Source organism: Eupeodes corollae, chromosome 2 (genome assembly GCF_945859685.1).
Source record: "Eupeodes corollae chromosome 2, idEupCoro1.1, whole genome shotgun sequence".
NCBI lineage: Eukaryota > Metazoa > Arthropoda > Insecta > Diptera > Syrphidae > Eupeodes > Eupeodes corollae.
The window spans coordinates 71,211,092-71,238,796 of NC_079148.1; the positions used below are offsets into that span (position 1 = coordinate 71,211,092).

Here is a 27,705-nt window from a genome sequence, read left to right on the forward strand (position 1 = left end):
TGCATTTTAAGGCTAGAAAAGGACATGTACAGAGATTACAGCTTTGGCAAAAGTCATTTGAGGATATGCCTAGCCACGTGGCTTGCTTTCCTATTAGCCATTATAGAGCTTATGTGTTTGCCTTCATACCGTCCTGCATTAGCAATAGTTTACATGTAGCGATTGGTATGGAAGCCTTTTCCAGCGAGCGGTAGAATGGTTTATACTGTACCGTTTATGGCAAATCCATCGGTCCGGGACTCTGCAAAGGTCAATATTAAACTCGTGTAACATCTACATTAAAAATGATCGAAAGTTATGGACTCTTATAGAGTTTGTATAGACAGAGTCCAGAGATTTGAAAGTGGCCTAACTATCTTCGAAAATAGGACAAGACTTCTTTTGTCGCCAAGAGTTCCGCCTGGAACACGCTACCATAATTGGGAGGGCGTAATGAGAGACTTAATATCAGTCGTTCAGAGTACAAACCTCCACCAACCCAATCCATCTGTATAAAAGTGGGCTAAGTCGTCTTCTAGCAATGCTCAATCCTCCCAGAAATATCTGCAAGGTGTAAAAATCTACAAGTTTCTGTCGAATGGCTGTTGAGGGATGGCTGGGGTAGTCTTTGTGCTTTGGAATTGATTTCTAGTACCTAAGAATTACGGAGTGACCAACGTTGTTGTAAGCGTAGTTGTTTGCTAAATATATCAAGAGGTATTAGGTAGAGTAGGATGTATAGTGCCCTAGGTGGGGTCGTGCCGAGGGACCCGCTTTTACATAGGCAAGCTGAATGTTGAAAGCTGAAAATTGAGCAAAGAATCATTTTGAAGTCAATATTTATTCGCTGAAGTATTAACTTCCCATAGGAAGTTATTGTAATCCGTACGTTCGCGACGTTTTTTTCGTCGTTCATAGCTCAAGAACCAGAGGAGATATCGATTTCAAATAAATTTTGTTATACAGATAATAAGGCAGAAAGATGAAGAAAAGGCTCTCAAGAAAATTTCGTGGGTAGCATAGCAATTAGCAAAAAGGTGAACATTTTGGTTAACCTTAATATCTTACGAACCAAAAACGCTAAATACTTGAATTCAATTCATAAAAAATAAAAATCAAAAACATTACTTAAAGTTGGTAAAAATTGAATATCGATTCAAATATCTTTTCAAAAACTTAAAATTTAAATTTTTTATTTTATATTATAAAAAATATTGTTTTCAACCTTCTTAAAAATGTTGAGAAAAATCGAATTGACAGTGTTTTTACAAAATATAAAAATCTAAAAAAAAATTTATAAAATTTGGTAAAAATTGATTTTCGACTCAAATATCTTTTCAAAAATTTGAAATATTGGCTTCAAACTTATTTTATTTCACAGAAAATATTGTTTTCGACATTCAGTAATTTTTATATAAATATCCAACAGTCCGTTTTTTCATAAAAAATGAAATCTACACAAAATAGTACGAAAATTTGGTAAAAATTGATACTAATACATAAAGACAAACTTTTAAGCAAGACAAATCGACTGATGGGATGGGAAGTTAACAGTGTGGGTCGCATCCCAGCCTCTTTTTTTTTGTAAATTTTGATTTTTAGAAAAAAAATTCCTATTGGAAATTTTACTGAATGTCGAAAACAATGGTTTCTATAAAATGAGCTTAGTTGGAAGAAAATATCTTTAATTGTTGCCAAATATTTGAGTAAAATACTATTTTTTAGCAATTCAAAATTTTATCTCAAGTTTTTAGCAATTTGTTTTATTTTTCAAAATTATATTAATTTGGTATCACTCCACATTTGATAATAGAAAATTTAATTAACGTCAATAGCGTTTTTGGATCGTAAGATATTTTAAAAGTTAAAAAAAGTTTGTATGCTAAAACTAAATTTTAAAAAGAGCCTTAAGTTATTAAATTTGATTGTTTCAGAAATAAATATGCTTTAGACTGATCTTGCAGATCTTTTAGTCAGAATATTGCACTGGTCATCATCGCGTGTTCACCATCGAGGCATTTTTCAAGAGTAACGATTCGTACGTAAATGATCGTCGACAGATTTGCTTACACTTCGAGCGAATATGTGATGGGCCGATGTTGTGTTCGTGAGTGCAGAATTTCCGCACAACTGCTTCGGCTTTTAACACTTTACGGCCAGGGCCCCTTGATCTTTAAGGACTCTCGAAAAAATCGAAGTGGTTCAAGAGATTCTGGCCGAAAAAACAAGACCTTTCGATATGGAAAAGGACAGCCTCACTGAAATTTTCAAGAGCAATTATTTATGAAATTAAAAAAAGATGATTCAAAGTCCTTTCAAAATTCAAAACGTTCACATTTTTGTCAGACAATGTTGGAGCTTTTTTGTACTGTGAATCTTATTTTTGGAGCGACCAAGAAGCTATAATCCTCAACAGAAACACCAAAAGTCATAGCATTGCCCCAGCGTAGTTATTTTGTGGGCCTTTTTGAGAATGTTTAGAACCAGGTGACAAATGTCAATAGTGACTTTTACCGACGCATGATTTCTATTTCCCGAATCTGCAAGCTTATTCATAGTTTTCACACACACACGTCTACAGATTCGATGAATTTTCTTCGGGAAGCTATCCCTCAAAAACTTATCAGTCGTTTTTTTTAAAGAAAACATTCGTTGAGAAATCAGCGCAATTGAATCAAGTTTACTGCAGCGTGATGATACGTAACCAGAAACTCCGTTGTGAACAGTGCTTGTAACTTGACGGAAGACATAATGTTCAAAAATCTAGATCCGCATTATTAGTCTGTCGGGTAGTATTCAAATAAAAGAATATATCATATTGATTTTTTTTAAATTCATTTTATACATCATACTTCATACTCATACTAATATTATAAATGCGAATGTAAGTTTGTTTGTTACGCTTTCACGCAAAAACTACTTAACCGATCATCATGAAACTTTGCACATACACTCTTGAAGGTATTAGAAGTAACACAGGATACTTTTTATTAAAAAAAAATTAACGAAAAATAATCTTCAAATTTAGCTACTTCAACGCCATCTAGCATCATAGTAATGAAGTTTTAACCCTGAATACTGTAATACCAACCCACTGTATTACCGACATGTTACGAATTTTGAATGCTTTTGTCTGCGCATGTTGTTGCATCATGTTAGAGGTCCCATTAGCTTTACAGAACTTAAAATTGTCATTAGTCAGGAATGTCAAACCTACCGAGAAGCATGTGAAGCTCGGCGACTGTTAGAAAATGACAATTATTGGGATGAAACTATGGAGGAAGCTGTATAATGCCGATCGCCAGATAAAATCAGGGAACTTTACGCTACGCTTTTATCTTCTTGCGGTCTTTCTAACCCTCAAACTCTTTGAAATAAGTGCAAAGAATACATGGCTGAAGATATTTTACATCAACTGCAGCGAGTTCACAGACATTACTTTCAATAAACATGTCTACAATAAAACGCTAATTATAATCGAAAATAAGGTTTTAACGATGGTTTAAAAAAATTAGATGATTTTGGAATGTCCAGCCCTCGAAGAGACAATGTGGATGATTTTGATAATGAAATTGCACGAGAGCTAGATTATGATTTTATAGCACTGCAACATCAAGTGGCAGAATATGTGCGTTTTGTTCGCATTTCATATATAGTAAAGTGAGAAATTCCCAACAAAACGATCCGCAGTGGCCAGATTTTTGTTTTTAAAAATTGGTACAACTGAAAGAAAATCTGTCAAAATAATAATACAAAAAACACACAAATAAGAAGAAAGTTTGTTTCTCAATTCTTTATATATCTGAATCGAGTTGAGATTTATCTATTTTAAACTGAGGTAAACCTTTTTTGGAAACATAGCAAAACATAAATATCTTTTCTATTGTTTTTTCTTGCAAAATAAGCCCAGTTAGTCCATTTTCACTAACAAAACTAAATAATATAAACAGTAATAGATTTGTTTTTTCCGCAATGGAAAACACACATGATTCCAAATGCTGAACTACTCAACGAACACAGCCATCGATATACAAATGCAATATCAATCGTACCAACATTTGAGAACGAAATCACATAAGATCCATTCGAGGCTCGTATAAAATCCATAGTGAGATTCTACTCTAACTTTTATCGGTGTTATTGTCACTATGGATATTGTTTTTGTTATTCGTGTAAAATCATACTTTACTATGGATAGATTTCCCAACAAAACACGGGTAATTAGTCCCTCAATTACTTCCAGAGCAAAATCATGTTTTCCATCAAGTTTTACGTTAAATAGACCCCGGCAGTGGTGGACTCTGCTTTCTTTAGAATTCAGAATTATTTATTTTTGTTACGGTGAAATATATTTTAACATTTGTTGTTGCATTTCAATAAGCATATAAATATTAAGGTGTTGAAACTTCATTGTCTGTAGTAATTTTTAAAAATTGTTGATCTCAGCCAAGCGATAAAATTTAGTTATTATATTGACTCATTACTATTATTATACCCTTACCCTTTATCTCTCATACTTATTTAATTTCTCCACTGCGGGCGAAGCCGCGGGTAAAAAGCTAGTATATAATATATCTGCCGCCAGACACTTTCTATTTTCTAAAAAAGATAATATATTGATGGTTATATGACATGAAAAGACATTCATTTTGAAGATATATTTTTAAATCACAAAATATAGGTATTTTTTGAAACATAAACTTTCATGCATTTTATTCGACTCACATTAAAAGACAAGCAGCATTTATTGAAAGAAAATTTATTTGTTTTTCACTCTCAAAAATATATTTTGTTTTTGGTTAATATTATTGATGACAAGCAGAAAAGGAAAAAGTTAAAAAAAATTGTTTGTGAACTCCAATAAAATTCTGACTCCACTTTTTACAAATCATAATTTTGAATTTATTATTTTTAACATTTGTAAAAAACAATCACTATTATCAACAAAACAAGGAAATTATTTTTTCTTTTTTTATGCAGTTGCTGAGAAAATTGTATTATACTTCGAATAAATGTTTTCTCTTTGAGGTAAATAAGGAAAATATTTTCATTTTGTTTTGTAAATAAAATAAAATAAAATTTTGTATTTCTAAGTTCTCGCTGCAAAAACTTCTCTAACAATAATTTTCTTTGCAATTTAGTCATCATCGTCATTGTCGTGAATTTTGAAGTTTTTGTTCTTTTGTATTTTTCTCTCGCAAAACTTTGTTTTTCTGTTATTCTCACTCGGTCCGATTGTTATTCCTTTTCGTCCTTTTTTCTTTCTGGGGAGCATAGAAATATAACTGGGAACTTAGCCCGAATGTATTTGAAACTATTTACAGTCTCGCACAGAATAATTTCTTTGCAAATTTTATTTTCCCAAAAAAAGGAACTCTGCTACAAATTCTTGCTCAACAAATAAAGGAATAAAATGTATGTATGTACATACATCCATATATATAAGAATGGAGTATCCTATTATTTTGTTCTTGTTGCCTTCAAAACTGCAAGCATATCCTTATCCAATTCATATATACGTATGTATATCGTACATAGCTACCATTGGAATCCCTTTCAGAGTTGTTTGATCCTTGTTGTGTGAGCCATTTTCTGTGGGTTTGGGATATTTTCGAATGTCTGGAATATTGAACGAACGAATTGCAGTGCTTTTGAGCTTGGGGCTATACATGTTTCTATGTACGAATATAGTTGCAGGTTTTTATTCTATTGTCCTTTTTTGCTTGAGTAAAATGTTTCTTGAAATTCTATGTGAAGGTATAGTGTGTTGTTTGGTTTTGCGCTCAGTAGGATACGATTCCGATTTATGTGGGTTAACGATTCTTTTCTCGGGACTTTTTTTTGAAGGCAAAAACATTAAAATTACTTGTTATGCTGCAGGGAACGCGTTTAGAATAATGGTTGTTTTTGAAATAAAATTAGAAAGTGGATCATATGAAATTTCTTTTATGGCACAAGCTTGTTGAAAGAAATAAGGTGGCTGTACTGTATAATTGAACATGGTAGCACGTATCGTGTATCGGTTTCTTAATTACAGAATGACACAGTTATGATTCAAATGTGCGAAAATAGGATAAGTTGGTAGGTTTTAGGTCGTATAATCAAATTAATTAATTTTTTCTTTTGAAAAAGAAGGATTACATTAAGATGAAGTCGCACATATGTAGGTAACTTCTATCACAAAGGTGACGATGTTGAGGTGCCAATTAACAGTGATATAATGTTTCAAATGTAACATGGATTCTAATTGTGTCTTTTATGTTCCTGTCAATCGATTTTTATGTACAGGTTTTATTTGCGGGTTCAAAAAAGTTGAATTCAAGATTCCATTCAAATCTTTTTCTGCGATGATCTAGTCTTAAACACTAAAGAGTTTTTTTTCCAACTTCCCGATTTAATAATTTCTGATCTAAGAAAACTACAGACAGTGATACTTTAAATTGTAAGAAACAAACAAATTATTATACTACGAAATATGTCAGAAGATAAATTGAAAAGTCTCTAGATTAGAGTCTAAAGTCAGTGGGACTTATTCATCAACCCACCAACTTTTTAGTGTAAAATATTTGCCATTTTAAATTTTGGAATTTTGTATCAATATATGAGCGTTTATTGATTTAAAGGTATAATAGTTAAAGGCTTGAAGTATAAAAATTACCTACATGTGTTTAGTAAGGGGATTTACGTGCAACTGCTTGTATAACTTTCGTACATCGAAAGGTGTTTTTTTTAATCGTGTGCTTTTCTATCTTGGAATACTTTTTTCTGAGTTGATATTTTTGACAGTTGTCATTTGGTCTATGCTCAAGTAAGTTAAATAATTCATAATAGATGCATTGATTTCATTCATTATAACCAAAAGTATTGGGCCAATATTTTATACCACACGTAGAGAAAATGAAAAAATGTCTAGTGGTAATCAGTGGTAGATTAGGAGGAGGACTATGACTATTTTGGTACAATAATAATATCAATCACCCATTATAAAGATGAAAAATGTTAACCAAAAAATAATAAACACGAGAATTTTGGAATGCGTGCAATCTGCTGGTTCTAGATATCTTGACTCAAACAAGGAAATGCGTTGATAAGAAGATGGTCCATCCAGTCTTAAGGTATGGCTGTTAGACATTTCAATACACGAGAGTGCTCGGAAAATAAACTTCAATCCTGTCAAAGAGCCACGAAAAGATCGATTTCCAAGGTGAGATTATCCCAACTAATAAACAACGGCAATCTAAGAACCCAGAAGAAATTTGAAGATGTTCTTCACAAAACGAGAAAACTTAACTGGGGTTGGGCTGACACATATTTCGGACCTCAGATGAGCGATGTATCAAAACAACAAAACAGCGGCTCAAAAAAAGTAGGAAGTCAACTTAGGAGATGTTGAGATGAAATTCAATGTTCTCAAAGAATAGTTGGAATTTAAAGAGGGATGCTTTTATTCATCTAACATGTTAATAAAGAATACTATATTACAAAAAACAAATGTTTAGAAATTTAGTTTCGTTTTTTTAAAGTTTTTATTTCTTTCATAAAAAATACAGATTGGATTTTTCTTAGACAATTATCTTAACGTTGCGTGATGGTTAGTGCGTTGGACTGTCATGCAAGATGTTTTGGGAGCAATACCTGCCTGTGATACCTAACTTTTTTCACTGGTACTGCCTCTTGCGAGGAATTGACAAATCCCCCAAGACTAATTCTTGTCATGAAAAGTGTTTTCTCAAATTAGCCGTTCGGATTCGGCATATAAACTGTTGGTCCCTTCCATCTCTGACAACATTACTCACAGGAATGGTTCAGAGTTGTAAGTCACTGAGGCCCTGGTTCGTCATGGAATGCTCCGCCACCTAATTTAATTATTTATTAATTATCTTAACGCTAGTAAAATTAATTCAGCACAGAATGAAATCAATTTCAAACAATACCTTCGTTCAAACATACATTTTTAATAATTTTGTGAAATACTTTTTTTACTTATATGAAAAAAACTGGTGGTTTATTTTTTTTTATTTTTGTTGAAAACAATATATAAATATAAGATAAACAGTACAGTTTTTACTTGCGACATATAGAAACTATATGGCAAGTTTTGCATTCGTGCAAAATTTCGAACTCGAGATTTTAATCAAACATGATATTACGTTGGTAGAGAAGTCGACCCGTGATTCGGTCCGGTTTGTTTTGTCTGTCTGTCCACGCTCCTACAGATTAAACCATTGGGTCGATTGAGTTCAAACTTCAAAGTTCCATTTAACGGTTTTTTTATAAATCAAAAAAGCTGAAGGAAAAAAATTTTCACCTCCAAAATCTTACGACTGAAATATGATTTCATCTCCAAAACAATTTTGTGCAACGAAGGATAATGTTTTTGACATTTGGTAAAATTTTGAGAAAAGTCGAAAGCAGTTTTTTTTATAAAAAATAAAAATCTAAAAAAAAACATTATACTCAAAGTTGGTAAAAAGTGAATATCGATTCAAATACTTTTTCAAAACCTTGAAATTGTTGAGAAAAATCGAATTGACAGTTTTTTTTACAAAAATAAAAAGCTAAAAAAATGTATAAAAGTTGGTAAAAATTGATTTTCGACTCAAATATCTTTTCAAAACTTTCAGATATTGGCTTTGAACTAGTTTTATCTTTAAAAAAATATTGTTGTTAACATTCAGTAAAACTTTGAAAAAAATCGAATTAATAGTTTCTGTAAAAAAAAATTAACAAAAGTTGGTAAAAATTGATTTTCGACTCAAATATCTCTTCAAAAATTTGAAATATTGGCTTCAAACTAATTTTATCTTATAAGAAATATTGTTTTCAACATTCGATAAAATTTTGAAAAAAAAAATCGAATTGACAGTTTTTTTACAAAAAATAAAACTCTAAAAAAAAAAACAGTACAAAAACTTGTTAAAAAATTAGTTTCGACTCAAATAGCTTTTCAATAATTAAAAATATTGGCTTAAAACTCATTTTATTTCACAGAAAATATTGTTTTCGATATTCAGTAATTTTTATATAAAAATCCAATAGTCCGTTTTTTTATGAAAAATAAAATCTACAAAAAATAGTACGCAAATTTGGTAAAAATTGATAGGATTACATATATACAAACTTTTAAGCAAGACAAATCGACAGACGGGATGGGAAGTTATCAGTGTGGGTCGCATCCCAGCCTCTTTTTGCATTTTTTTAAAGATCAAAACTAACAGTGGCCCCCCAATTTTTTGGTCAAAAAACGATATTCCGAATTTTCTAAAAAAACAAACCGATAGATTTTTTTTTTAACTTTCTCTAAAATTTTAGTTTGAAACTTGGCTTCTTTTAAAAAGAAAAACTCAGAAAAGGTACCGCTCATAGAACCGTTGTTTTGTTTTTTTACTTTCTCAGCTTTCCAGTTATGAACTGGATTTATGTTTGGATTTTTAAAAAAATATTGATTTTTTTTCAAAATTCTATATCTCAAAAAAGGGTAGACCAAAAATATTTTTAGAACAGAATTGAAAAATTGTATGTATACAAAATTAATTTAAAAAAAACGCTCAAACGATTTTAAAAATGGCGTCTAAATTTTTGAAGATAAACTTAATTTTCAGGTAAAATTTTGAATCTTAAAATAGTTTTTTTTTTTAATTATTTAAACTGCATTAAATGTAACCCCCTCCCATCTCATTCGAGCAAATCCTATGCATGAGCCCGAAAGAGCGCATTATTTTGACAAAATTGTAATAGCATTTCTATCTTTTATAGAAATTAATGAATTTGGCACATCTTTATGTAATTTTTTAGGTTTTTTATAAAGCCACTGCATCGAATTAACGAATATGATATATTTAAGCAACAATCTTTTTTAAAGTTTCTTGTCTATCAAGAAGTAATATCTTGGTATCTTTGTACATATGATTTAAAATATTATTCTTTTACTTGACTTCGACTAAATTAAACAATAAATACTTAGTAGAAATTAAAGAAAAGGCCAGAAAGAGTATCTATGTATATGTATTTTCTATTAGAATCACTTATTCAACGTCTACACATTATAACTCTCTAGGTATTACGTACAACCTCTAGATAGATTAGGTGGCGCAACAGTCCATGAAGAACCAAGGCCTAGTGACTTACAACTCTCAACCATTCCTGTGTGCGAGTAATGTTGTCAGAGATGGAAAGGGCCTACAGTTTATATGCCGAATCCGAACAGCTAATTTGAAAAAGCACTTTTCATGACAAGAATTACTCTTAGAGAGGATTTGTTAATTCCTCGCAAGAGGCAGTACCAGTGAAAAAGTTAGGTATCACAGGCAGGGATTGTACCCAAGACCCTTGCATAACAGTCCAACGCACTAACCATCACGCTACGGGTACTACATGTACAACCTCTACAACTACTATTTACGTGTCATTTCATAACTAAAATCCAATACTCCCAAGAGCCTAATTGTAAACAACACATGAATGGCAATTTCTTGTACCTGTTCGTATGCTTGTTTTTTTAACCTTAACGAAAACCATAAACTTGTAGGAAAGAAGGAATGTGATTGGATTGTAATAATCACCAATGCATATAAAATTAGTTCATTATCATCATAAACATGGCTGAGTACGCCAATGAACTATTCCTTATTCGTTTTAGACACCCGTCTAACTACTCAACCAGACAATTTATTTTCCATCCTGGTTCTTCCAATTTCATATTGGAATATAAAGCTTTCCAAAGGAAAAAGCTTTGAACGAACTAGTTGAATACACAAACAACTCTTTTCGTTAAGTATGGTTACAAGTATTTTTCGTTTCTGGGATGAGTTTTATTTGGATGAGTTGTGTCTTGATATGAATCGGGGTTTTTTTTGACAAATCAAAAGATATATTTTTAAATTTTATATAGGTACTTTTTTAAACAGACTCTTTGCATACAGGAGCAAGTTCGTGCGACCCAATCCTGCATTTTATTTAACTTCACATAGGAAGTTATTGTAATGGGTCCGATGTGTCAAATTGAAAACGTTGAAATTTCTCGACGTTTCAAGGTCACTAAAGTCGAAATAAAATATTTTTAGAAAGATGTCTGTGCGTGCGAGGTTTTTATTTCGTCCATTGCTCAAAAAACAGACGAGATATCGACTTCAAATAAATTTTGTTATATAGATAATAGTGCAGAAAAGTCTCTCAAAAAAATTGAGTAGTTTTTTTTACCATAGCAATTAAAAAAGGTTGGTTATTCCAAAATATATCACGAAACAATAACGCTAGAGACTTGAACCCAATTTCATATCATATATTGTAAAATCGAATTAAGTTTTTTTTCTTGAAATCTAAAACTGTCAAAAATATATTTGTCACCTCGAAAATTTTACGAACAAAAATGATTTTATCTCTAAAACAATTTCGTGCAACGAAAAAAAAACTTTTTTAACATCTGGTAAAATATTGAGAAAAATCGAATTGACAATAATTTTTGTTTTACAAAAAATTGAGACATAAAAAAAGCATTACTAAAATTTACAAATATCTTTACAAAAATTTGCTATATAGACTTCAAAAACATTGCTTTCAATATTCAATACAATTTTGAAAAAAAATGGAGTTGACAGTTTTTTTTACAAAAAGTAAATATCTATAAAGAACATTACTAAAAGTTGGTAAACATATATTTTTTCAAAGATTAAAAATATTTGCAGGAAAGTTATAGAAAATTTTGTTTTTTAAATCTACAAAAAATAGTACGCAAAATTGGTAAAAATTGATGTTCGGTTCTTGATATCTCGTGAATAATTGAATGATTGAAGATATTGACTTAAAATTAATTTTATTTATCCAATTTGTATTTGTTTACATACGAAATAAAAGCTTTTACGAAATGCTTCAAATACTTTTAAAAATTGGGTAAAGACTTAAAATCTCGGTAACAAAAATAGATTTTAAAATCAAAACAAAAATAGATTTTGAAATCAAAATTTCACCATATGCAAAATATTGTTAGTTTTTTTAAAATTTTTTAGAATAGTTTAACTGAACAGAACTCGAAAACCTACAAACTTTTAAGCAAAACAATTTGGCCAATCAGTGTGAGTCGCAACTCAGCCTATTTTTATTTTATATAAAAATAAAAAATCATTCTTAAGCAAACAAAAGTTCGCATATTTTGAACTTAATTTTAAAATATGTAAATAAACAATTATTGAAATTTTGAATTTAATAGGTTTTTGAATACTAAGGAATTATGTTCATCAATTAATCAAACGATATGAAATAAAATCTCTTATTAAAGTTCATAAAATTCAATTAACCGTGATTGCAATCAATTAATTTCCTCACAAAAACATCAATTCAAAATCTAAATTCCCACTTCTCTGTATACAAGTATTCGTATCTGTGTATACGGAAAACAAAGCCACGCCACATCAAATGTAGCTTTTTCAAAATATCGAAATATATACACACTTTTAATTACAAAGTTTATGTCATCCAAGTAACCACCATTTAGAGAAGACATTAACAACATCACTCTAGTTTCGGCTTTATTTGTCATTGTAATATAGCATTAAGTACAATCAAGCATTGTAAAACACTCCCTGTTGTATCAGCATTTCAGCATTCTATGGCTTGTTTTTAATTACAAATTAATTGCAAGCTTCTGCCCGTTCCCTTCACGCTCCCCCTGTACACAGTTCACTTTATAAGTATATTTTTACTTGAAAAAAAGAACTCTCATAAAACTCAAATAAATCAACAAAATCCAAGCAGCAACCATCTCAGCGCTATCCGGCTCGAAGGACCAAAACCAACACTGATGTTATTTATAGTGAGTCTGAGTGCAAATGAAAGAGATGGAGATAGTGAAATTTTTGTCGTATAATCGTAATACCAATTAAAGATTCGTCCGTTAGCACGTTTGCCTTTTTCACTAATTTACTCTACATTACAGTCACAGTCACAGTCACAGTCCAACCAACCGCTTTCTCACCGAGGACGCAAAAAAGGAAGAAAATAAAAATAAATACCAAACACTGCTGTAGAGCACCTAATGATGTCTTGTGTTGGGACTTGGACTTGAGAATTCATTTCACCGTGAGAAATAAACTTAAGATTCAGCAGGGATTTCGATGGTAGCTTTTTGTATACAGATACTTAATTCCCTTAAGGGCTGATGCTTGTGAAAAATTGGTGCCGCAATTCAAAAAATAAAATCTATGATTATCCATATTTTATTTGAGTTTGCAAGTTGTCCTTTTTAGGTTGTTTCAAGGCACAACCTACTTTTAGAAAAGAAGAGAAAGGTTAGTACATCCTCAAAGATATTAAAATTTTTCACACAAAAGGTTTTTTTTCTAGGTTCTTGCTTTTCTATGACTAAAACAACAAAGGATGAAAAATCAATTCTTTTCTAAAAGGTGAGCGTGAGAGAAAATAAGAGTTGATTTCTAGTACCGACCACAAATTCATATATTTTTGAGTAAGTGTCTCTCTGTCTTATTCAAAGTGTGCTTACTGCATTCAAATGTGGCTTTGTTGCATGTAGAATACTCTAACCATATTCTCTCCCGTTACAGCTTACGGATGCATATTATACTCTTGCAGATTGAAGATTGCAAAATCAACGAGTCCTTTCAACATCAGAACAAAACTAATTCAAATGCGGCTTTTGGATGGGTTTTGACTGAATATTTGTTTAAGGGACACGTTTTGTACATTCTGCGTCACTTGATTAAAACAATCTTTTTTTCATATAAATTTATTTTATTGCGATGTAGGTTTATGTAAGCATTTAAATTCTCTCCTTGATTAAGGGTTCGTTTGTAAAAAAAAAAATAAAAATAACACTGATCGACAAAATTACGTCTTTTTTTCGGAAGAACAAAAAAACAATATTTTTTTGAATGATTAGGATGTCATTAATTAGAATTTCACCTTAAAATATTAATATCACATCAGGTTCTTAAAGAATTCCTCTTTAAATAAGTTACCCAAAATCAACTTCAAGATATCTCCCAACAATAAATTAAATGATGATTTTGCAAAGTATTCTTAATGCAACTTAAATGATTTTAGTATCCTACTTAGTTTCTGGAAATTAAAGTTTTAAGTCTTTATTCGATTCTGTATGAAGTTTTGAAAGAAACCATCAATTTGATGTTTCCATAGTTTTGAGATATACGTTCTGGACTTAAATTTTAATGCTTGTTTAAAATCCAAATTTTGATATTAACTTTTTTATATTTTTAGAATTGTTCAGACAATAAATTCGTTAAAAGAACAACATTTAGTTTCAAACCCTTTTGACATATTCTGTGAAAAACCGTTTAAGTGGAATCTAAAAGCTTATGCAGATTCTTTAAATATTGTACAAAATGTTAAAAATATTTTAACTGAATGTTGAATAAAGGAACTGAAAACTTGAAAAACCATCACGGTTTTTATTGCCAAATAAAAACTACTTCATAGCCTCAAAAAGCCTTATATACGTATTTTTGTGAATTTTAAAAAGTAATGTCGCAAAATCGTGACGTAATACATAATTTTTGAAGTCGAATTTGAATTAGGACAATCAAAACCCATTGTAAAAGTGCAATTAAATATACCTTTTTTAAAAAAGTTAAACAAATTTTAACCGAATTCAACTTAACAAAAATAGACTAGATCCGCAAAATGTGATATACATATAGTGCTACATAGGATATGTTGTTAAGAACAGTAAGAGTAAGGCTTCATACCAATTGCCGGCTTTCAAAACCTGGTACTAAATTCAGTATAGGCAATGAATCCACTACCTCACAATCAATAAATACGTTTTTTAAAGTTATAAGGTTATGATAGTGTTTAGAAAAATAAAGTATTTTAATATCAATAAAGTTGTTATAATAGAGCTTTTTAATGGTACGTTTAATTTTAAGTAGCTCACTATTTTGCGCAGTTGTCACATTTGAATAAAAGAAAAAAGTACGTCATTAACTTATTTGGAAAAGTTGTGGATACATTTTAGTTATTGAAACAAGTATAGTCTTACGAAGAATTTGTGTGAGTCCCTCAAGAATATCTAAGAGATTTGCCATCTCTAGCAGGTTCTATTGACAAAAACTCAGGATTCTAAATTCCTCGTCGATATTTCAAAATAAGCAATTCCAAAAACAATATTACACTCCATTTCGCAAAAGGTCTTAAGGCTTCTAATGTTCAGTCAACACCGGAATTTAAGCTATTTGATAACCATCAACATTGTATCTTTCATAATTGACTCCATTTTCTCCTCGGAGGCTACATTTATAAGTAGAATTGTCTCATTTGGGCTTGATAAACTCAAGAATAATTATTTAAAAGCTTCTCTTTCCTCAACTTTTCACTGTTTGGCGTAGTTTTCGGGCTGGGGATGTGATTGGACCTTAATTATTCGAAATCTTATTGGATCAAGTATTAACGATATGGTTGTTATAGTCTTTCTACATATATATGCACATCTATCTGTATATTTTTTTTGTATTTTAATAGGAATTCAAAACCTATCGTATTGGCCTCTTATATTTTAAAGTGTTTATTTTGTACACATCAACAAAAATGTGTTTTTTTTTTATTTGTGAGTGCCACACCAAAGATTCTTCTAAACTTAACAAACATTTTTCTCTCTCCAATTTTTAAGTTTTGCTGACTAATTTTTGCACAAAATATTTGCAAAAGTTTCACGCAAAACAGTAATTGTTTAGACGTTGTTTTCCATCATTAGATCTACGAAAATGATAGTGATGAAAGACTTCCAGAAAATACGCCAAAAACAAGCCAACAAATTCAACATTAAGGGTGCTTTTTAAAAGGTTTAGGAAAGTTTTTCAAAAAAAAACACATACAATTAAAAAAAATGCATGAAATCTTTATTTGAATCGGTAAGACGGCCGATATAATTTAATGTTTGAAGATTATTTCATGTAAATATTGACCTTGACTGCGCCTCAAATGGCCCATTCTCTAAGTCCAATTTTGGCATACTCTTTCCAACATTTCGGTGGGTATCTCACGCATGAGAGCTCAAATGATGTCTTCCAATGCGTCAATTGAAGCAGCTTGTCTGTATAGACTTGAGCTGTAACATAGCCCCACAAAGGCGGCTATGGCGTTAATTCGCACGATCTAAGCGGCCAATAGACCGGTCCCGAACGTGAATTAAAATGTTCACCGAACTTGCCTCTCAATAAGTCTATTGTTGCGGGTGCTGTGTGGCATTTCTGTGAAGAAGTACGGTCCAATGATGTCATCAGCCCATAAACCTCACCAAACTGTCACTTTTTCTGCATGCATTTGTAGCTCTTGCAATGCTTCTGATATTCACTCCAAAATCGACAATTCTGCTTATTTACGTACAAATTGAGACAAAAATGAGCTTCGCCACTGAACACAATTTTTCGGTAAAAAAGGGAATCTTCGGCCAACTTTGCAAGAGCCCATTCACCAAAAATTTTACTTTGCAGTTGGACGTTCGGCTTTCCAAATTGTTGAGTCACAGGGGCTCAATTGCTGCGAACGGCAACGAATCAATAATTTATGGTCAATATTAACACTGGCCCATACAGCTGCGATATTTTCTTCAGTTCGCACTCTACGTAAGCGTGTTGGTGGTTTAATGTCCAACTGTGCAAATTTGGTGCGAAATTTAGTCACAATAGCCCGATTAGCCGTTGTTCGTTTTTAAGACAATTCATGGTGAAATTATAGACCAAATTGGCCTCTTATGACTGTTGGCAACGCTGTGCAAGTAAACGGTTGTGATTATTTTTGCTCTATTTAAAATCAAATACAAATTTATTTCTTTTTTTGAAAAATAAAAACAAAAAATTCATTTTTTCAATCCAATTTTATTGATAAATACATTTACACCAGGTAAATCTTAATTATTTAAGAAAAAACCCAAATATTTGAGTGCTGTAAAATTTTGTAAAGTCCTATGAGCGATTAAAAAAGAAAGAGCTGTCAAACGCCACCTAAAGACTCGAACCTATCTAGCTCAGAAGAAAATTCAAAACCAGCCGCAAAAATATTTAAATCCTCAACAAAAATGCCAATTTCTGATTCAGATTTAATTAAAATAAAATCAATCATTGATGGTTCAATCGATTCGAAGATTACAACAAAGCTCGTTAACCTTGCCACAAAGGATGACCTCCAAACCTTGTCATCTGAGATAACCGCATTAAAAAAACAAAATGAAGAGTTAACAACAAAAGTCCAACATATTGAAGCCCGTTGCAATAATTTAGAAATGGAACTAGAATCACAAAACCGGGAACTAAAGGCAAGTAATGTTATTCTAACCATCCCTAAAAACGACATTGACGTACAAAAAACAGTTGATGGCATAGTTGACCTTTTGCTTGGTACACAGGATAAACACGAAATTCCACCAGCTATTAAATTAAGCGAAAATCAATCCATCACTAAATTGAAACTATCCACTGGCTCAAGTTTCTTGGCAACGAGAATGCTTAAAAATGCAACAAAGTTGAAAGGCACAAGTTGCTATATCCAGCGTGACCTAACCAAACAACTACAGCACAAACGACGGATTCTGTTAAGTTATAGAAAGGTTATTAAATCTAAACAACCCAATGCACCAATTTTATTAAAAAACAATGCTTTAGTTATTGGAAAGGATATATTTTATTTAACAAATAACAATAAATTAATTCACAACAATAATGATGGAGAACAGGTTCTAATAAAAATGTTTGGAGAACTGAATTTCGAAGCTGTCAAACTGACATTGATGTCAAACAGCCAACAAGCAAATAGCAAAATAACATCAGTGATGGCAACTTCTTCGAACGGAGCAGAAAGTAGTAGAAATAGTAGTATTCAACATTGATATGAAAAAACCGTCAGCTCAAGTATTATTAGTTTACAAAATATTTTATCTTATAATATATCAGGTTTAAATAATAAATTATTATATGTAGATTTTTTTAAATATGTACAAAGTTTTCAAATCTTTTTTTTATTCGAGACACATATAACACAGGAAAATATTATTAAATTTACAAACTACTTTAGTCAATATAAATTACATTGGGTAGCAGCAACACGTACAGCTAAGAAAGCCCGGGCAAGCGGCGGAAATCTTTTTGGGATCAAAACTTCACTCTTAAAAACATACGACTTTGTGGACATATGCGGATATACTGTCGTTAAACATTTACTACAGAATAATATGTTTATAGTACCTTTTTATATCAACTGCAATAACTGGATCGAAGATGCTGAAGAATTAAATAATGTACTATTTCACTTATCGAGTAAAAACGTAATGGTAATTGGAGATTTAAACGCAAGGATAGGAAACATGCAGACGGCAACTACTGTCTTACAAGAAATAAACCTTACCAACATTTATAACAACCGCACATCCAAAGATACCGTCTACAATCAAAATGGAACAAAACTTCTTGATATTCTTCAAAACTATGATTTATGTATTCTAAATGGTTGTACCGAAGGGGATCGAGAAGGTCATTATACTTTCATTGGAGGTCAAGGCAAATCTGTGATAGACTATTGTGCAGTAAATAACGACTGGGTAGATCTTATAACCAAGTTTGAAGTTCAAACAAAAACTTATTCCGATCATTTACCTATAGTTATTGAATGGACTAATAATGCTATAAGAAACGAAAAAACTCTTAATTTGCTCCCAAGAATGAACTGGAAAATACAAAAAATAAATATATACCATGAAGCTATAGACAACTTTTTTTCAAATACGGTGTTGAACACAGAGTCGGTAGAAGAATACTCTTCGCAAGTAATATCATGCATTAGGAGTTCTTCTTCAATTAAAATGACAACTGGAGAAAAATTTTACAAGCAAAAGTGGTTTGACTCCGAATGCTCGAAGTTCCGTAAGAAATCCTTTGCTCTATTACACGCATGGAGAGAAACAGATTCCGAAGTTTTAAAGAAATGGTATGCTGAAGCCAACACCTCTTATAAAAATATGTGTCGTGTGAAGAAAATCAACTGGGAAAACAACAAAGCTATTCAACTTGCAAATATTAAAAACTCAAAAGAATTCTGGAAAGCAACAAAAGAGATAAATGGTTCTAAATTTAAAATAGGTACAGGCGTTTCTGCAGCACACCTATCACTGTACTTTCAAACTCTACTTCGTGATCAAAGAAACATAACCTTTTTAACTGCCGAACCTCTTATCGTCGATGATATTCTGGATTGTGAAATCTCTTTGGTGGAAATTGAAAATGTCTTAAAAAAATCAAAAAATGGAAAGGCACCGGGAGAAGATGGAATCCCGTACGAATTTTTTAAAAATGCTACGCCAGTATTTCTGTTGCACCTCAAAAAATTGTATGACAACATTTTTTCGAACTCTATTGTACCAAAATCTTTTAAAAACTCTGTAATCTTCCCCATACACAAAAAAGGCGCTTTAGATAAAGCCGAAAACTACCGTGGCATATCGTTTATGAACACCATTGGCAAACTCTTTTGTGGAATTCTAGTCGCTAGACTTGAAAAATGGATTGATGAAAACAACACCATGACCGAACTACAGGCAGGATTCAGAAAAAACTATTCGACTATCGACCACATTTTTAGTCTAACTGCAATAGTGAAAGGTTTTCAAGCGAGAAACAAAAAGGTGTACGCACTTTTTGTAGATTTTAAGGCGGCTTTCGATCTCATTCATAGAAACGCGCTTTTGTACAAGTTATCGCAAATCGGACTTTCTACCAAATTCATTCAGATCATCAAAGAAATGTATTGTGGAACTAATGCTGCTGTTTGGGATGGAAACAATATATCGGATTGGTTTGAAACAGATAGTGGTGTGAAGCAGGGATGCCCACTTAGTGCATTGTTATTTGCACTTTTTATAAACGATGTTGTGACTGAACTACCTGGTGGAATCAGAATTGCAGGCACCATAGTAAATGTTCTTTTGTACGCCGATGATTTGGTAATTTTATCTGAAAATCCGCAAAATCTACAATTGATGATAAACCGCCTTGTTTCATTCTGTGAGAAGTGGGGACTTATCATTAACACAGATAAATCGAAGGTAATGGTTTTCTCAAGAAATAATCGGGGTAACCCAACACAAAACTATAATTGGTTCTTGGGAACTAACCGTCTTGATGTTGTGAGAGAATATACTTATTTGGGAGTAAAGCTTAATACAACACTTGATTTCAAAACACATTTTGAAGAAAAAACTAAAACTTGCCAGAAACTTATAAACTCTACTTGGAAAAATGTTTTGTTCAATGAACACGTTAGTCTGTCAACAAAGTACAAAATCTTTGATTCAGTCGTTAAATCGACATTGTGTTACGCTGCAGAAGTATGGGGAACTGATGAATTTGAAGAAATGGAAAAGCTGCAAAGAAGTTTCATCAAAAAATTGTTCAACCTACCAATAAAAACTCCAAATTATGCTATTTACTTAGAAACAGGTTTACCCAAAATTTTTACTAGTACTCTTAAAACACAAGCCGACTATATTCTAAAAGTACTCGACTTCCCCGAATCACGACTCGTATGGAAAATGCTACAGTATGAAATCCGAAATAAAGATTGGTGGATGGAGAAATGGCGAAATCTTGGCGAAGTCTATGGAGAAAATACCAACATAATTCCCGGCGATAGAATAACAATAAAAGATCGGTTGTATCGTACAATACAAAAGTTTGAAGATAATCAGAGAGCGTTGCTTGTAGCGGAAGCCCAGCAGTCGGATAGCAGATTCTTGTACTCAAAACTCAACTATAATCTAGAAGCTGAAAACTATTTTTGTGATTCGCATAGTTACCAACAAATCTCTTTAATATTTAAAACTAGATGCGAGGTCCTTGGGCTAAACGGTGCACCATATAATGGAAGTTTTGATCGGTTTTGCACATTGTGTAACCTCAAATCAAAAGAGGACTGCTTTCACTTTATTGGAGTGTGCCCAATTTATGCAGTACAAAGACAACAATATTTAGGAGCTAAATATTTAACGGTGCAAGAAACAGTTAATTTGCTAAATGGCCCGAACTGGAAAAATCTTTATTTATTCTTAAAATGTGCATATAATTATAGAATGTTATTGATAACTGAATTTGATTAAAACAAAATTGTAATGTAAACTTCTTAAACCAAAAAAAAAAAAAAGAAATTAAATTGTTAAAATATTATTGCCAACTGAGCTGACGGCAATGCCATAGCTTATAAATTCATTTTTGTAATAATCATGTTATTACTTTATAAAATCAATAAATGAATTACTTACTTACTTATAGACCAAAGTGAAGATGTTTGACAGTGAAACAAAACACGAAAAGTGTGTAAGCTGTTTAAACCAGTGTTGGCAAAAAGGTAATAGCTTAAAAATCACCCATAATAAATTATGTTTTATTGTAGAAAAAATATAAAATTTGTCTGGCAAGCTTTCTCAGTTCTTGGCATTTTGCAATTAAAATTTTTGAAGCGTTTTTCCTTTCCTCGAAAAACATAAAACATAATTATATTTTTCATTATAAATATTATCCTCTTTGTTAATTACAAAAGCATTAAACTTTGGGTTATTGGTGAACACAAACAATTTAAAATGATTCTGCATGAAACGCACCCAAAACACCTCCTAAATAATAATTAATAAAACAAAAAATGTACAAAACTATTTCTCCAAATTAGTTAGTACCATGCTTGCTGGACAACAGCGTTCTTAAAAAATTTAATGACCTAAATTGTCACTTAAGCTTTTTAAAAATACTAAATAATGATTAATTTATTGTACATTACTCAGCCTCCTTACAGAGGATTAAAGTTCATTTTCAATCTATGCCCAAAACTCGTCTATGTCTCCAGCCAGCTGTGTCCATAGCTAGTTGTCTCCAGTTAAGCACGCCAAGTTAGTTGAATACCTCTCTCACCTGCGAAGCCATTTGAGTTGCGAGCTTCCTCTACTGCCCGTCCCTCTCCATAAAAAATGGCCTGAAGATTTTTTCTCTCGGAGCATCCTAAGACGCTCTCTTCTTTCTTTGATAGGCAGGTCCAGCCCATATATGAAACCAGAATGATGAGTGTCTTTTAGATGGCGATTTGAGATGCTTGAGAAAGGACTTTGCTACTCTATTGCCTTCTAAGTCCAAAAAAGCAGCGACTAGCAAGAGATACTCTTTATTTGATTTCAGCTCTGGTGTCGTTGTCTGAATTAATAGTGGTGCCTAGGTGGACAAAGTCTTTAACTATCTCAATGTTATGGCTGTCTATTGGTGACGTCGTCGTTCAATGTTCTTACACCACATTCTTGGTCTTGCCCTCATTGACCAAAAAACTAACAACACGCTTTGATTTTCCAATTATGTCAATATCATCGGAGAATCCGAGTAATTGGATGGACCTTTGAAAGATTGTGCCTCTATAGTTTTGACGTTTGAGTTGTGCACAATTCTTTCCAGAACGATGTTGAAGAAGTCGCATGACAGTGCATCGCCTTGTCTATAACCTTTTTTGACATCAAATGCATCGCGGTAAGATCTTTTACGTCCTTGGTAGAGCAGCGTGCATTCTCCATCGTCCATTCTGCACAAACGGATAAGTTTGACAGGGATGCCAAAACTGGACATTGCTCGGTAGAGCTCTTCCCTATAGATGCTGTCATACGCGGCTTTAAAATCGATAAAGAGATGATGGGTATCGATTTCATGTTCTTAAGTTTTTTCCAAGATCTGCCGTAATGCGAAAATTTGGTCAATGTGGACTTTCCTGATCTTAAGCGCCCTGTTAAGGACCTATCAGGTTGTTGAAGAATGGCATCAGATGGCGATGTTCAGGAGACTGATGCCTCTGTAATTGGTGGAGTTCACAGGGTCCCCTATCTAATGAATTATGGAAACTATACTGAAATTCCGCTCATCGATAATATTTTGGAGATGAGTTGGTGACTGGTGCATGCTGCCTTAAAAAATTCAAAAAATGTCAATGTTTTTTGAGTGGCTTTAAGAATAGTACCTAATTAGTTACGAAGTTTTATCAAATCCGTTGTAGCAAATTTTTCAAGATATTTAATCCAAAAGAGGCAAAACTAATTTTCAACGACATCAGTTTACATACGAAAGCAAATTTCCAATACTTTTTCTAATCTGAATAAATTAAAACCATAAGTGAATGACGGTGAGTGTATATCCTTAAAGTCTCACCCATAACGAGATTACCTTTGTTAATTTTGCATTAAATGCATCTAAAATCCTCATGTTAAATTCATATGAAACACACACATAATATACATACCAACATATGTACATAAATAATTTTAAGATGTATTGTATATGCAATAAATACATCTCCTTATGCATATGCTTTACCTATAAGCACTTAATTTAGTTACCACCCATATATAAGAGTGTGGTCAGAGTCTTGTCAAAATGAGAGATTATCCTTATCATTGTCATGGTGTTGTACAATATCCATATCCTCCCATTTCGAAAAGAACAAAATAAGGGCATATTTTGCCAGGAATATGAAAGTGCAGAAGGAAGTATGGTTATTAAAATTTCACCAGGCTGTGTCGTCTATACGATGAAAAGCACTTGATTCATACTCCTAGGCAAAAAGCACTAAAGACTTTATAGCATATAATATGTATACGAACATTTACACAATAGTTAACTATTATTTTACCCGGAAGAGTTAACCACAAAAGTGCAGGACTAAAGGATCAAATAATTAAATCATCACTGATTCCATATTTTTATTCTTAACTAGGTTCATATATGTACATACGATTAGGTACCTCATAGGTTCTGCATATAGTATGTATTTTTAACGGTTCTTGAATGGAAAAGCTATTGTTATGAGAATATGGTCCAAAACTTAAGGACTATTATAATTTTAAATTAAATGTTTGACACACCATTCTCTGGGTCTAGCTGTGTCTGACGCTTGTGTTGGGTGGTGTTGGGCTGGTGATGTCAAAATGAGTACATATTTACATTTGTTAAGATTTAACGAGAAGACGGTATACATTGTCGGGCGAATATTATACTCGACTCGACTCAAGTTGTATAGACATAGACTCCTGAGTCCTGTCGGCTTGGCATTAGGGCTTCCTTCGCTATATAGACACAGAATTAAATAGGTATACATCGTAGTAGACGAATATAGGAAATCCTTGTTGTGAAATGTAATGGAAGAATATATATATTGTGTTTTCAAGGGGCTTCAAATTTTTTGTTGGTAGTTAACTAAAGAATCATAAATTAAGTAATTTAATTTTGCCATTGAGGAGGCTTGTTATACCAGTCACATGATTTTTATCCTTAGGGCTAAATCAGAATATATATGAGTATTATGTATGTTTTGTATTGTTATTTCAAGTCGGAAAACAATTTCTGATGTGTTTGTGTTTGTGTTATTCCATAATATAATATAAGTTACTCAAGTGAGTAAAATGGGACTTTTTGATTGGATTATGTTTGTTATTGAAATTGAACGGTACAATAAATGAGCTTTATAGAAATGTCTCTTTTAAAGGTTTCGATTTAATGACAAGGCGTGCATAGGTAAGTAAAATGAAATGAATTAAGACGGAAACCTTTTGGGAGAAAAATCAATATCTAATATTGGAATACATGAATAGTTGTATGTATTTAAGATCTTCAATAATGTTAAATTAACTATGTTTTGTGCTATATAAAATTTAAAGCAAGAATGTATAAAATGTGTATCCTTTGAAACGTGTAAGTGTTTGTCTTCAAAGGATTTTAGTCATATGTGTGTTTTTATGTTTGCTTAAAATTTAATTTGATAAAAATTAAAATTGTATTCGATTTTTCAGGCAGAGTCAAGGGAGTAGATACCTATCCCTATTTTTATATTCGTGAAAAGTTTGCTTATAAAAATCATTCGTGACATGGTTTTCAGCTTGATTGATAAGAAAATCAGTTTAGTAAACCCATAATTGGAACTTTAAAATCCATCAATTCAGAATAAAGGCCTACTAAGTAAAGTTAAATTACCTTAAGACTTTTTGAAAAAAGCAATTGACAATTTTCTTTTCTAACACATCTCGACTCAAATATCTTGACAGAAATTACAGATATTCAAATCAAAAAATAGTTTTCAACCATCATTAAAATGTTTATAAAATACCAACTGTCAATTTTTACATACAAATTTAAATATCCCGACAAATGTAAATTTATCTCTATTGTATCCTTAGAAAATAAAATAAATACAAAATACTGCACAAAATTGGGATAAGTTGATGTCCGATTCTCGATATCCCGTGATTAAATGAAGGTATTGACTTCAAAATAGTTTCATTCTATGGTTAACTTTGTTCTTAACGTAAGGTAATAGTCTTAGAAAAATTCAATAAAATGAATGCAATACTTTTTGTGCTTAATGAAGCATCTAAAGGAGATACCTCAGGAGGGTTTACGTTTATTAGTGCTCAAGGACATTTTTGCATTATCGACAGAAAGGCTGAAATTATTAGCAAACATCATAGTTGGTGTAGCGTACCTACTGATACAAGTTGAAGTTATGTTTTTGAATGAAGGTACTAAGAAAAGTTCAGAAGTAAGTTTCAAAAACTTAAGTGGAAAGACAGCAATGATCACCTTAACAAATATCTACCAGCATCGAGCACTTGGGCGAAAAAAAATAAACCTGATTAAAACTTTGTTCCATTTGCTCATAATACCAACATTCATTCCATTTATGATTGTTAAAGGCACCGAAAGTTATCCTTAGTATATCTTTAACTATTTCGATATACAAGTGCCCTGTTTTTCAAAAACTATCTTCCTATAAGTGAATAAGAAGCACAAAGTACTATTCGAATGTACAAATTCGTAAATATTTTAAAATAATGTTCAAGAACTGTGTGGACGTAATGAGGTGAATACTTTCGGAGCGGACACTAGTAGCACATTTTGAAATTTTTTTGACTGACTTTAATCATTATACTTTCCATTACGCTCCACCCAAAGTTATTTTTGATGAACTGGCACCAGGCATAGATGGAATTTCGGTAGAATTCTATAAAAATAGTATATATCAATGGAAAAATTAAATGTTTGTATTTTTTTTTATAATTATCAAACACTAAAAGAGTTTTTTATACCTTTAATATGCCAAAGAAACAGTGTGAGCATTATTAAAAGAGGGAAGGGTTGGATAGGAGGTGTCGGTGTACATTGATTTTAAATTTCTGAACATTGCAATGACAGGGAAAGATAGAGCGTGGCAAGGCGTTTCACATTCGCGTAGTACGGCTAAAAAAAGAATCTCTGTACTTCATAGTACAGCCGAAGTTAGACTCAAGGATAAACTGATGGGCATTCCTAGAAGCGCGGGTACTACAGTTAAATTGTTTAAGGGGAGGAATGCAACTGGCTATTTCATTAGAGCATAGGCCGTTAAAATAATGGTAAAAAAGAATGAGGCAAGAAACCTTGTGTCGATGTTCGAGTGATGTAAACGAGTTGATGATGTTAATGTCACCAATTATTTTAAAAGCTCTTTTTTGAATACTGTCCAAGAGGTTTGAATAAGTTACTGGAGCACCAGCCCAGTGATGAGAGTCATATTCAAGTTTCGGACGTATGTAGGTTTTGTAGATTGTAGCCAGATCAGACGGAGAGAAAAATTTCTTGCAACGTCTCAAAAAACCACGACATCTTGCGGCATTTTTGGCAACATCGCGTATGTGATCGCTCCACAAAGGGTGGTTGCTGATGCACATTCCGAGGATGTCAAGATTTTCCGGTTCGTTGATGCGAGTGCCACTCATAGATAGTGGCAAAGAGGGTTTATCTCGCTTTAACGATGCAAGACAGCATTGCGTTTTCGAAGTATTAAATTGCACACGATTTTTTATTCCCCATTGTACAATGGTGTGAAGGTCGGAGTTTAATGAGCTAATCATATTTTGCTGTTGCAGTTCCACATGTACCCGTGGCATGATGGTTAGTGCGTTGGACTGTCATGCTAGAGGTCTTGGGTTCGATCCCTGCCTATGCCATCTAAAATCTTTTCACGGGTACTGCCTCTTGCGAGGAATTGACAACTTCTCCAAGAGTAACTATTGTCATGAAAAAGTGCTTTCTCAAAATTAGCCGTTCGGAGTCGGCATATAAACTGTAGGTCCCCTCCATTCCTGACAACATTGCTCGCACACAGGAATGGTTGAGAGTTGTAAGTCACTAGGCCTTGGTTCTCAATGGACTGTCGCGCCACCCAATTTATTTATTTTTAGTTCCACATCCGAAGAGGAAGGTTGTGAGTCTGGAAACGAATATAAGAGTGCTATCGTATACTTTAACAAATTATTTACCGAGTCTTAAGCTCCACACTACACGAACAAGACAGTTATCTTCTCAATTTACAAATGAGGAAATGCAAACCTAGCAGAAAATTATGAAGGAATTTCTAGTATAAGCAGTTACAGGAAGCTACTTACTTCAATATTCTATGAAAGGCTTACAAAAATGGATCGAAGACAGAAACCCTTTAAGTATATCTCATACGGTTTTCAGGTGGGTTTCTCAACGATGAAACGTGTCGCTAAAAAGTTTTTTAATAAAAAGAAAAATGTATATGTAAATAGACAAGCTCTGATGTACAAGCTTTCGACGCTAGGAATCTCCCGGAGATTCCTGACGAAATAATTTATTTTTCTTGTTTCATCGAGTCCAGCAGTATGGAATGAGACATCGTGAAGGGTTCCCCAAGGCT

General features: G+C 32.3%; 1 protein-coding gene across 1 annotated transcript in view; it reads left to right on the forward strand.

The window, feature by feature from the left end:
* Positions 1 to 18,268: 18,268 nt before the first annotated feature.
* LOC129945025 (uncharacterized) overlaps positions 18,269 to 27,705 on the forward strand; it is a 41,096-nt gene continuing 31,659 nt past the window's right edge. Inside the window, exons 1-2 of the mRNA XM_056054686.1 lie at positions 18,269 to 19,190; positions 19,401 to 20,783. Coding sequence (XP_055910661.1) covers positions 18,269 to 19,190; positions 19,401 to 20,783 — 2,305 coding nt within the window. The remainder of the gene's footprint in view (positions 19,191 to 19,400; positions 20,784 to 27,705) is intronic.